This window comes from Strongylocentrotus purpuratus, unplaced genomic scaffold, assembly GCF_000002235.5.
Source record: "Strongylocentrotus purpuratus isolate Spur 01 unplaced genomic scaffold, Spur_5.0 spur5_scaffold_8, whole genome shotgun sequence".
In the NCBI taxonomy this organism is placed as follows: Eukaryota; Metazoa; Echinodermata; class Echinoidea; order Camarodonta; family Strongylocentrotidae; genus Strongylocentrotus; species Strongylocentrotus purpuratus.
The window spans coordinates 2,885,343-2,899,444 of NW_022145614.1; the positions used below are offsets into that span (position 1 = coordinate 2,885,343).

Consider the following 14,102-nt stretch of genomic DNA (forward strand, 5'->3'; position numbering starts at 1 on the left):
CCACTAATTGTAATTGTGAGACCTATATAAATGCTTAATTGTCATCTAAACTTGAAATTATACTTAGCTTGTTTGGTGTTTCGACAACGGTCAGATACTTCTTCAACATCTAGGTCACGCCTCTGAGAAGAAAGTCATGTTTGAGAATAGATATTACAGATCAAGCAGTATTAGAGTCCATTTCACTGATGAGACACGTTTGGAGGTCCATACAATAACACTTATTTGATTACCAATTTATGAACCATATATATATATATATATCGCATGAATGGCTTTTTTGTAGGTTATACGTGATGTTTTTATGCATAGGGATAATTTCTTTCCTTCATATCGGAAAAAATGCTTTTATGTTAGCACGAACTTTTGGCTAATTTGATTATTCATTATCTCTCATTTATTATATTGATAATTATTGTCAATAATATAGTCCTAGTTGCATTTTGAACAACAAAAAACAGGAAAGAGGTAAACGAAATAAAAAGAGCCCTGAATTATTATAAAAGCATACACACGATATTGTATGCTTTTGATATTAGAACTGCTTATAGATAAGACATGATAAAATAGTTGGATACGCGAGTGTCTTTTACGTAAAACTACAATTTACTCTTCAATCGTTTTAGCAGCAAATCTCACTTGTTATAAGTGGTAATTTGCACAAGAAGAAAAGTATCGTCAATTAGTTGTGATTATTTTAAGTAACTCAAAGGCAGACCATGAAAATAAAAAACGTTGTTCAGAGCAAAATCTGACATATTTGACTATTCCTTTCCTCAACCCTCTTATTGCTTAATTAACACTTGATCGAACTAAAGAAAATGGTTAAATCTTCTTGATATCGGACTCCTTGTTTTAAAGAAATTGTTTTGAAGAAATTGGGGAGAAGTGGGATTTATTTCCTTTTTACTCAAGCTGTATATACATTGTCTACTTGGTGAAATAAGGTTTACCCGCATACATCTTTAACAACCTTCACAAAAGTGAGTAACAATCAAGTACCAAACGTAAAAAAAGTATACTCTGATTTACATCGTACATTTTTCATTTCAAGGGACTGACCACTGGCCAGAAAAGCGTTTCTTTCCTATTGAGAGGTTGACTTATTAAGATAAAAGAAACAACAACATCAATATAATACAGAGTATGACGTAAATGTAGGAATGTGCGAAAATGGAGGCTCATTTTAGTGAGGACTGCAAATCTTTAGGTGACTGTGTTGAAGCTCCTTCGTGACTGTAAAATGTAGAATATTAACACATAAATGTGCTGCAGTGATATTCATATCACTCTCTGCGGTAATGGAAGTCTGAAATCGCTGAAAAGTATCCATGGTAATGACTTTCAGGCAATGAAACCGCTATTTTCAAATTCTATTTTTCTTCATCTCAAGCCGAGAAGATGTAACAGACATCCTTTTTTGTAAGGTATTCTGAATGCTTTCATGAATCCTCCGTCTAATTTGCCCTACTCCTCCCTTCCGTTTCATTATGCATTTGTCGCTCTACATTTGTCTTGCCTTTCATTATCTTCAAATTAATGTGTAACAAATGGAGTAACTTGAGTCTCCAAGCTCATACGAGCATCGACTTTATTCAAGAATATTAAACCAATGGCGAATGAGAAGCGATATCTTATAGAACACTAATTTTGTTATTCACAGGGAGAAGAATGGGTGAAGCTGTCCGACAAATTTGAATGAATAATTTTTTGATTGTTTGCACAGAGACGAAATGACCATTAGATAATGGATGCATTAAATCGTCTGGTGTGACAAATTCAATAGAAATCAGACCAAATAGAATAGGTGCATATTGGTATCGACTGTCTGGTGACTCAATTTACTAAACACTGTATTATAGGCTAGCGTTTCAGGTTTCCGAGCAAGAAATTGGGATGAATAATGGAATGAAAAAAAGTTAGGATGAATGGGAAAGCGCAATTTTTAAAACAGCCAGTATTACTTAAACACTTGAGACTCGCATCGCTCTATCGTCACAGAGTATGCATATTTCTTTGAAATATTTGGCATGCATAAAAACTATTCACTAAGTCACGAAAAGGGATGTGTAATGCTAATCTTTTCATATGTATGTTCTTATGTCTGGATCAATAATCACTGTAAACAGTAAATTTAAATAAACGCAACAATATTAATTGAAACTCTTTCTTTGGATGCGTTTAGATGTGGTTTATACCCCGTCCACACAGCTCTGCGGCATTACGAAGACCATGCCGATCACCCCAATCTGAAAAAGATATCAAATCGGGGGCATTATGATTATCGCCGTCAAAATCCAGCAATTTTGCAAATTAAAGACTAAATCACGACTGTGCGGCTATGCTTCTACGTCAAAAGCGCTGCTGACTCGCTGCCACTACGATTACACCTTGACCAATGCCGACCAAGCGGTCGTTTCTACTTCTTTACCGCTACGACGTACAGGACCATACTACGTTGTAACACATTCCTAGTAGACTGCATGTAGGACGATGTCTCTACGCTGCATAATGCTGACACGGGCGCACTGAGGGTAGGGGGGGGGGGCAACTGCCCCCCCCCCAATTCAAACATGGTTTGTTTCTAACATATCAAATGCCATGATTTTCGGGTTCTTTTTTCTCACTTTTGCCCATTTTGCCCCGCCCCAACAAAAGTGTTTTGTTCATTACTCCACTAGGTGCTGATTATAATACGCTTCTAGTACGCTTCGTGGCGATGTCTATATAAATCGTGGGTGTTCAATCATTTCTTCAGTTCTTTCCCGACCTCGGAGATGAACGGCCTAAAACTGCTCAAGATAGCTGCCGACGGTGCTGCGTTTTTGTTACAACCAAAGAGATCTCACTACGATGATATCACGCTGCTGGAGTTTCCACTACTTTGCCCCGCTTTTTGTTAGCCACGAGCTACGCTTATTTGGTGCACGTTCATTATACGCATGGGGAGAGCGTGCAGCTTTTCGATCCATGACCGTTATTGATATAATAATTTTACGTAACAATTTTCAATAGATAACTTTAACAACCAACTGACCTTGCTACCCGATTCAATCCTTCCCCCCGCTTCAAACAATATGTGTGCATGTGCTTAAGCATTTATTTCGCCATATTAGTAATGCGATTAAGTGATAAAATGAAAGCAAAAGTTCTTTCAAAATGTACTATGCACATGCACTTACTGACAGAAAAAATGAAGTTTACGGTCACTTTAGTTTAGATCGCTCAGGGGCACGTTTATTTATTTTGTAAGTAAATGTATATGCGTTTTCAACTCGCATCCTTCGAGTTCTACGTTCCTTTCGTTAGAGAGGCGACAATATATTGACATTCTATAATAACATTAAGGCAACTACGGTAATGGTAAAACCTTGTATATGGGTGGAGTAAACTATCACACGGTAAACTACATAGCGTACCCAAGCTGGTTGGTAAATTACTCAATATTTTTGGATAACTTGTACATCATTGAAAAGCTCAATTGAGAAATGACACCAAAACCATGATAGAGATGACTAATTTCAGACAAAATATCAGTCTAAAGCAGAAGTGTCAGAAACCCAATTGTCAAAAATAAGTGAACGGCTGCTACAATTTTGCCTCATTGTGCTTTTGTTAAGGGGAGAAAAGGATATGGAAGTATTCATCGTTGGAAATGCATATAATCTATCTCAGAATTCTTAATCAACTCTCATCTTTACATGGCACCATAATTATGACGGAAGAATCATGTTGGTACCGAGCAGGCACAACTTGTAATGGGTATGGTAAAATGGCATTTGTTCGACTGCCTCACTTCATTTCCTAAAACAAAATGGCATGTACCTAACCCAGGGGCGGATCCAGCCGGCGGCAGGGGAGGGGGCCCAATTCGTGAGAAAATATTTGGGGGCGAAACAGCCGGCCGATAATTCGCATATTTGGGGAGGGGGTGGGGGGGGGGGGGGGGGTGTAGTGAGCACTAATTTATTTATTTTTTTGCTCCCGAAAATTTGAAAATCGTGCCGGCTGATAATTCGCTCAGCCCGCCGCCCCACCCCCCCCCCCCTGGATCCACCACTGGTGTCCAACAATTTTTCAAAAAAATAACTAAAATTTCTATTGTGCAAAATGTATGACTCCGGAGAGTCTTTGCATTTTAGAGTTCCTAGATAATATGCTTTCCATAATACTCTCATTACCTTAGCCTGCTTATACACTCATTCAATTCAATGGACTTGAATATCTCTGTGCATTAACCTGTAGAACTATAATTACTTTTACCTCATTTATCTCTTATCTTTTTTTTGAAGAGCACCTAAAAAGATTGTAAAACAAAGGTGTTTTTAGTAATATTATAATCATGAAGTTTTTATCGTTATGCACATAATCAAGAAACTAAGGTTACCTGTTTGCGATTCTATTCCATATGGTGTTTTAATTATCATGATAATCAGAAAGGTTTGATTGCCGTGCACTAATCAAGAACCTAAGGTTACCTGTTTACGATTCAATTCCATATGGTGTTTAAATTATTATGATAATCAGAAAGGTGTGATTGTCATGCACAATGTTATAATCAAGAACCTAAGGTTACCTGATTACGATTCTATTACATATGATGTTTTAATTATTATGATAATCAAAACGGTTTGATTGTCGTGCACATAATCAAGAACCCAACGTAACCTGTTTACAATTCTACTATTCCAAACGGTGTGTTTATTGTAGCTTGTTTTATACGCTAAGGAGTATAATCAATCCATCGAAGTGAAAACATGATTGGAATTAGTACATACAATCCATGATTGTGCAAATCGATATCTGGGGCAGGCAACGTTCGGTCAGATTTTAGCTTTATATTCAAACAACGTTTTGCGTAACTTTTTAAAGTTTTATTAACAAACAAAAAACCTATAGACGCCCTGTATATATTTGAAATGTTGGTTCATTTTGCTGAGAGAATATAAACAAATTGTTGCTGAGACATGTTGAAGAAAAATGGTCAAATTGAAAAAGGAATAGATTACACTTTTCTGCTCATTATTGAATACAGGGAGGGGAAGTCCACCCTGATATTAAGTTAGCTTTATTAGAAGCAGAACAATTATTTGGATTTTCTGTTGTACGCATAAAAATCAAATTTTGTATTCTTTCATCAATATTCGACTTTAAACGCATTTGTTTTGAAAACCCTCGAGGAATAGGTCTTAAATTAGATCCTATTTCACATTATGATAACATTTGAGTCAATTTTTACCATCAAACTTTTGGGGCTCCCAACGCTTAAGAGGCTCTACACCAGGCGCGGATCCAAGATTTCTTAGGGGGGCCCAAATTTGAAATTATGCAACCAAAATACCGGTACGTAATGGTGACCTGCATTGACGTAGTGGGGGGGGGGGAGTGCAGGGAGGGGCGATTACCCCCTCCCTCCTCCGCAAGGCGCCGAAGCTTTGACGTTTCATTAAATTATTAAACAAAGAAGACGATTCTCGAAAATAGTGAACACTAATTTTTTTTGGGCCCTCGAAAATTTGAAAAATCGACCCCCCCCCCTTGAGCGCCAGGGGGGGGGGGGGGAAGGGCGATTCCCAAAAAAGGGTAAAATTAACGTGTTTTTCCTAGGGCTCCGCCACTGGGTCCAGGGCCCTCAGAAGCTTAAATTATCGTCGGATGAGCATAATTTTATACCTTATTTGTGACACTGGCAGGTCACGAATTGACGTGGGGTCCAGGGGGCATAGCCCCCTGAAGCTCAGGGGTTTTGTTAATAAATAACGATGAGCATATTCTTTTACCTTATTATTTTGTGACACTGGCAGGACACAAATTGCTGTTGGTCTAGGAGGCGGAGCCCCAAGAAGCTCAGGGGTTTTATACATTAAATTATCGTCAGATGAGCATTTTTTATACCTTATTTGTGACACTGGCAGGTCACGAATTGGCGTGGGGTCCAGGGGGCGGAGCCCCAGGAAGCTCAGGGATTTTAGGCAATAAATTACTATCAGATGAGCATATTTTGATACCTAATTTGTGATACTGGCCGGACACAAATTGGCGTTGGGTCCATGGGGCGGGGCCCTCAGAAGCTCAGGGGTTTTTTCATCAATTTATCGTCAGATGAGCATAATTTTATACCTTATTTGTGACACTGGCAGTTCACGAATTGGCGTGGGGTTCAGGGGGCGGAGCCCCCACAAGCTCAGGGGTTTGGGGCAATAAATTACGGTCAGATGAGCATATTTCATACCTTATTTGTGACACTGGCAGGTCACGAATTGGCGCGGGGTCCAGGAGGCGGAGCCCCCTGAGGCTCAGGGGTGTTAGGCGATGAATTACGGTCAGATGAGCATATTTTATACTTTTTTGTGACACTGGCAGGTCACGAATTGGCGTAGGGTCCAGGAGGCGGAGCCCCCGGAGGCTCAGGGATGTTAGGCAATAGATTCCGGTCAGGTTAGCATGTGGGATCCAGGGGCAGAGCCACCGGAAGTCAAGGGGTTTTAGGCATTTAATTACGGTCAGATGAGCATATTTTGATATCTTTCCCCTCTATTTCCCTTTTTTTTTCTACGGTCAGATGAGAATCCAGGGCCCCGCCTTAGGCCAATGGTTGGGTTCGGGGGGGGGGGGCAGAGCCCCAGAAGCTCAGGGATTTTAGGAATTTTATAACGGTCAGACAAGCATGCAGGGGCCCGCCTTAGGGCCCCTGGTGGGGTCGAGGGGGTGGAGCCCCGGAAACTTAGGGGTTTTAGGCATTTAATTACGGTCAGATGAACATATTTTGATACCTTATTTGTGACACTGGCAGGACACTTATTGGCGTGAGGTCCAGGGGGCCGAGACCCAGAAGCTCAGAGGTTTTATGCATTAAATTACCGTCAGATTAGCATCCAGCCGTCCGCCTTATGGCCCTAGGTGGGGTCCAGGGGGCAGTGCTACCGGAAGTCAAGGGGTTTTAGGCATTTAATTACGGTCAGATGGGCACATTTTGAAACCTTTGATATCTTTCCCCTTTTATTTCCTGCTTTTTTTCCTTCTTTTTTCCTTCTTTTTTTCCCTTTTTTCTTCCCTTCTTTTTTTCCCTTCTTTTTTCCCCTTCTTTTTTCCCCTTCTTTTGTTTCCCTTTTTTGCCAGGGGGGGGGGGGGCGGGCCCCCGGGCACCCCCTGGATCTGCCACTGACCTAACCAATAATGAATTATGCTACCTACTCACTCATGCGTGATCATTCCATTATGGTTATGGAAAGAAGAGAATATGAGCTTTTTAATGACGTGTATGTTTAACAGTCATTACATCCACACCTTTTACTATCATTTCAAAACCACCAGGACCCAAACGTAACAGCCATCTACTAAGTTTGGACAATTTGGTTTCTAACAATGCCGCTTCGGGCTCTCTGAAAGTAGTCATACGTGACTTTAAAAAAAAAATCATGATTCTGGTGTTATATGAAGAGAGATTGAGCTTTTTAATCAACATACATTAAACAAGGAATGTGAAATTATCGAGTTATGTACCCGTTAACTCTTGATTCCTTTCTTCAGAGACACCCTGTATTATCCGATGAAGATTGTATTGTTTTTCGTTGTATATTGTCATATTTAATGTAAAAATATTTGATTGAATTCTACCTGTTGTTTTACCTCTAAATTTGTCTCCAAACTACGAGTTCTTTCATATTTGGTCAGTCAGTTTTGAATCGTGTCCAAACATGACAAAGGTAAAAAAAAGAAGAAAAGTAATTCACTGTACATGTCGGTAAACCGGGCGCAAATCGCAGTTAAAAACACTGAAATCGACAGGAAAAATTATAAAAACGAGTTGAAATTGATGTAAAAGTCAATTTTGTAATAATTGTTCTTTATACAGGTAGTTGTGTGGCTGGTGTTGTTGGATTGAAGATGCCAAGGTATTGTCTGTTCGGAGATACCGTCAACACCGCATCACGGATGGAATCATCTGGAGAAGGTATATTTTCTATATTTCATTAAATTTTGTTACAAAACAAGTTCAGTGAGAAATGCAAGCAATGTAAATGGTCAGAGTAGAACATGTGCCATGTATAAACCTTATCAAATGATTGGCTAAGACCGTGCAGTATCAAATTATGTAAAATGATGTAATTGTAATCTCCCATGGGCAGAATAGCGATCACGTATCTTTCACTAATTCCGTCGTGTACCCTAATTTATAATATTTCGCTGTAGCAGAGCGCATATTTGATTGTTATATCATTTTCCTAAATAGCCTTAAAATAGAGACAGGAGTCACTTAAAATAATTTGATAACAGAACAAGAGAATCTACGTGCGCTTACGTTACAAAAACATCTCCAAGAACAATATACGACACAGCAATAGCAGTATAGGCGTCAATGACATAACATTTTTATTTGTTTTGCCAGGAATTTAATCCTTCTTAAATTCCATTAGAGGTGAAAAGATACCATACATTACTTTATCCGAATTAGAATACAAATGAGGAAAGATAGTCGGTGGTAACTACACTTCCGACGATATTTTGTAATGCATTGTAATATATTATCGAAATCAAATGAGATATGAGATCTTCCAATGCGAACTGAGTTAACGAACATTATTCTTTAATATGCAACAAGCCTTTCTATGAGGGTACGTTTCATTGGCTTGTCATTTTCATTTCTGTGTTTCTAATATGAACACATTTCTGTTCATAATCCCCAAGTGACTGCTCAAATTGGTCCATCTTTCTCTCTCATGTACCCTTTTTCTGGTGTTGTATACAAAATGTTCATCGTGTGATACATCCTTGAGGTAAAAAGCTTCTCAGGAAATACCGTGAACTCTTGAACCACAACGAGTACAATCCTCTGATCTTGGCGAGCGAAATAAGGACTCGTATACGGAACTTGTATCATAATAATGAGACCTTGCTTGTGTGGGAAGCTGATGTAATTTACTTGTTCATTTGTAATTGAGTTCTTTATATTTTAACAGTTTTTTAGTTTACAAATGAATTGAAGAAGAATGGACAGATACCATAGCGCTAACAACAATTTGAAGAAGAAACATGAATATCACCAAACTATGTCTGAGTGCACAAAACTTACCCATAGAAACGGGAAGATATAAAAGTAGGTATAGCACACCAAAAATAATTACAACAAACACATGTTATTTGATGGTTGCAAATGATCAAGCTTCATGAAAGCTTCAAAAAACAAAAAACAGAGTTGAAATCGGCCAATGCGTTTTGATTTTTTACCATTTTTTTTTTATATCGCAAAATTACCGAAAAACCTGCCAGAAATGGTCAAATTGTCAAAAATGGCAGAATTCGACAAAGTTGACAACTTAATTCATCACTTTCCTGGACACAAATAATAAATTAAATTATCAGACACTAAAATATCATCTTTGTGGTAAAAAATACAAAAAATAAAATTCATATCTATTACCGTTTTGAAAACGGAAGCCAACAAAATAAGTCATTTTTGCCATTTTTACGAATCTGCAGATATAAAAAGGTTGTGAAAATAACTAAGTCCGCCTAATTAATATGCGCATATGCAATCAAATCAAAACCGAACATGATACATCAGTGAAACCTATATATCAGACAGGTATGGAAATATATTTCATTTGTAATAAAATAAGATCATGAATATTCCTCAAATATGCAAATTAGGTCATTTCAGCTAATTATATATTCGCGCACTCGTTATGCAAATTAGGAAAGTAAAACTGTTCATTTTTGGGGCATTTTTACATCATGTATTCATAGATCATATTTACACCAAATATTGACCTTAAATTCCTAATATTTTTGCAATGCCAATACAATATGGCGATGGAAATTACTTGGATCACCGTCACAGCTATTTCCTCATGTGTTTCACAAATAATTCAGAAAAACCGACCACAGTATATCTGCCTTTTTCAAAGATGTCAGATTTGAGGATTTATGACGATTTTTCCGAGATACCATTCAATAGGCCATAACACTCCACAGAGACTGACTTTCAGAGTGGCAGAAACTTTAGTGACCCCAGTACAGTTGTGGCTACCTTAAGTGTAAATAAAAAATTAATTCAATGAGTGAAACACATGAGGATATTGCATTTTTGTAGGGAAATTTTATACATTGAGTTGCATTTTTTTCACCACGCAGAATAGCAGCGCGAGTCAATGGGCGATCAGCGGGCCATGTCACACATGGCTGAAAAGACAATATTCTAATTCAATAATTAACTTATTTTCCACATGCCTATAACAATGAAACTACACAGAATTGTAGTTAAAGGTATGCTTGAAATATATGTGAAATAAACATTCAAAAATATTGTTTAGTTTAAAAAAAAAATACATTTACAAAAATTTCTATTTCTACCAACTGACTGCTGTTTTGTGTGTGTGTTCGCGGGGCAGACTGTTTGCACAGGCAGTGTGATCATCCTAATAAAAGATCAGAAAAACGCCCGCGAATCTACGATTCTGTGAAGACTGTAATATGAATCTTGTAATAGATGAATTCCATATAATTATGAAATGCGACAAATATAAAGATTTACGAGTAGATTTTATAGAAAAAATTAGTAATCTGGAAGAAAATTTTAGTGATTTAGAAAGTCAAGAAAAATTCATATTTATAATGAGATTAAACAATAAAGATGTGATAGAAATTTTCTCTTCGTTCACCAAAAACATAATTGCAGAGAGGGATAATTTTTTAGATACTATGTAATAACAAAATAGAAATGTACAATCTTATGCTTTTGGTTTAATTTTGCAGTAGGTCGCAGATATAACGTACTATTACGTCATTTATTTTTAGGCATTCCATGTACCTCATTTACCTATTTTGTATGGCATGAGTTATAATTTATTTAGAAAAGTGCTGTATTATGTTTTATATATCTAAATCTTCGGATGTATTATGGTACATTATATTACTGTAAGGATTATTTCATGTTATTACAAAAAGAAATAAAGACTGTTTCTGCTGGATATAATTTTTCTTCTGTTTTGCTATAAGCACTGCATTGTAAATTGATTTATACGGTATATAATGTTTACAAATAGAATATTGATTTGTTACATTACATTGTAAATTGATTTATATGATATATATGTTTCCAAAGAGAATATTGATGTACATCAATGAAGTTTAATAAATACAATACATGAAATATATAGACTTTTGAAAACAGTTAAAGCGCATTAGGTTACTATGGGAAGAAGTATACTTTAAGGGGTATTTTGAAAGAGGCAAGACAGGTTAATTCTATGATGAAAATTGGGATATTTGTCCGTGATTTCGAAGCAAACACTGTTCATAGTTTTAGGTAGATTTTAGATAAATGAGAGTCTGGACTTAGTTTGTATTTGTCAGTTGTTAAGCGGCGGCTACCAGCTGGTATCATGGGTATACATTTGGAGGATGTCATTAAGATATTCAGTTGCCATTTTTTGTCACTCATTAATTTTTTTTCAAGGTTTCTTCAAAGATTACCTGCCAATAGACTTCAGTTCTTCGGTAAAAACAAATTCAACCTAGGGCGATTTCAGTAGCCTTGTTTCTCAACTATTGAAATATGAAGAGATTAAATCTTAAAAGCTTAATTCCATTTACCATATTCTGTCACACATGGATTTTCTTTCAATGTTTCTTCGGTAAAATCAAAAATAATTTAAAAAAATTCAACCTAGGGCAATTTCAGTAGCCTTGTTCCTCAACCATTTAAATGTGAAGAGATCATAATGACGAATTACGTAATCCAACTATGATTTCTATATAATGCTGTAGGATAATGAAATTGTCCTCGATTTGATTTTCGTTCCGATTTTATTTCCGTCATATAAAAAGTATGCACAATGAAAAAAGAAGAAAAAATAACAAAAATTCTATAAACGTATACATGAACAAAAACAGAAGAAAAAATCACAAGGTATTAAATTGAAAAACAAAAACAAATAAAAAGAGCAATAACATCAAGAACGGAAAAATGTACAACGAAATAAGCACCCCCCCCAAAAAAAACAAAAAAAAACAAAACAAAACAGACGGCTGGATAGCCCATTTTCAGCTGCACTTGCATAGTGCAGCTGGTCTTTCATGGGGACCAGAAAGAAAAGGAAGAAGAAGTAGTGTAAAAGTGCAAAAGGATGGGGGGGGGGGCAGAACAACACAAAGCAAAACAACAAGAATAATGGTATTTAAAGAAAAAGAATAAAAATTCCATTAAAGGGATCCGGTAACTTTGTCTCAGATTCTGAAATAAAATTATGGATTTAGCTCATGATGCAATGATAATTATAAACCTTTAGGTCAGTCAGGAACCCCATGACTTTCACAAGCCGATCGCCTCTCTGATTATCAAGATATTTATGATTGGAATTACACATTTTGAAAACCGTTCGCCTGACGGTTTTCATAACACTACAGTCTATTGGGGAAAACGAGTATGGTAAAACCGGTCACTCAAAGATTTTTTACTTTTTTGAGGCACTTCTTGATCATTTTGAAGCGCAATTTTTTTAGGGCTTCAATATTACACCATATCACAGACACTGATAACACGTATGGCCGTGTATCTCATATTTAACATTGTTAAACGATCCCTTTAAGGTCTCAAGGTATAAATCAATTTAGTTGTGAAAGAGATCGTTTGAATAAAGACAGATATGTGCAATTGCGAATAGTTTGGGTAGGTAGGTCTTGTTAGTTTGTCAAGAAGACATTTAACATTGACCAAATCAAAAGCCTTTTGTAGAACTACAAAAAACACTGCACCAGTAAACTTTCCCTCATCAATAGCTTCATCCATTCATCCTTGACCGTAATCAATGCCCTAGAATTAGAGTGGTTTGGACGAAAACCCGATTGCTCTACTGAAAGTACGTTGTTTCTATTCAAATGCTGCCTGCACAAGCTGTTTTGGATCACCTTTTCCAGGATTTTAGATGGACAAGAAAGTATGGAGATTGGCCTGTAGTCATTTGGAATTGATCGATCACCTTTTTTGTGTAAACGGGGACCTTTTTTTAACAATCTTTCAATACTTTGGAACTATACCTTGGATGATGGATTTGTTTAAAGTCGTTGCGATCGAGCTCGTATATCTTTGTGTACACGAGTATAAAAAAATTGATTTAGATCTGTATGGTACTTCATCTCTAAAATTCATTTAAAAAAATGAAACAATAAGTCATTTCACGTATTAAAGAAAAACAATTTTAATTACGTGTGTGAGGTAGATACTGAATTACCATTGTAAAAAATAAATAATTATGTTATTAGTCATGTTATTGGTAGCAATTTGTTTCGCCTTTTCAAAGCACTTTGAGTACTATTTCTTTGGTTAGTGTATGTATACATGTATATTTAGAACCTCTCATGTTTAAGATCAACAAGCCCGAGGACTGTTACAGAATGTGATACATTTATGGAAATGAATAAATATATGTCATAAAATCCGCATGCTTAAGTAACATAATAATTTGCAAAATGTCGTTGAAAGGTTAGTTTTGAGCATGTTATTTAAAGAGGCGATGCAGTTTTCTTAAGAATAGTAATCAAAGTAATGCATATAAATCATTATTAGAGATATATCCCTACCAACAAACAGGATATGGATGAGGATAGAAACAAAATCAAACAAAAAGATGAATTCGCTCTAGATCCTCTTTTATCTTGTATTATAATCACGTATACAAAAAATAGAGAAGAAAAAAACACGATTTGAAGCTATTCCCCGAGGAAATCACGTATATTTTTCATTGATGATAATTTCTTTTTAGGATTATTTTCGATCGCATCTAGAAAAACAAAAATCCATGTTTTTCCCCCATGTCATCTGCCTTCTATCCAATCTAGATAGGAATAGCCTACAATTACAGTCCTCTTGGGGTGAAGAGCATTACAAGTACAGTCATGTAGGAGCTGTCCACTCTATTTTCATGGTCATATCATCTCTGATTAACCCTACATTAACCTTTATTGCCCGAGATTATTTCTTTTCCTCTATTCAACTTCTTAAAACATGTCAAACAATAGTATATTGTCCATGTAAAGCGTATGAAGTAAATGATCTTGCAAGACGATAAAAATCTTAAGCCCTCATTGTGTTCATGACTTTG

At 36.5% G+C, this 14,102-nt stretch overlaps 1 protein-coding gene across 1 annotated transcript in view; it reads left to right on the forward strand.

The window, feature by feature from the left end:
• Nucleotides 1-14,102, forward strand: part of LOC589192 — a 29,957-nt gene that overhangs the window by 12,626 nt on the left and 3,229 nt on the right. Inside the window, exon 3 of the mRNA XM_011683791.2 lies at nt 7,856-7,954. Within this exon, the coding sequence (XP_011682093.2) occupies nt 7,856-7,954 (99 nt within the window). The remainder of the gene's footprint in view (nt 1-7,855; nt 7,955-14,102) is intronic.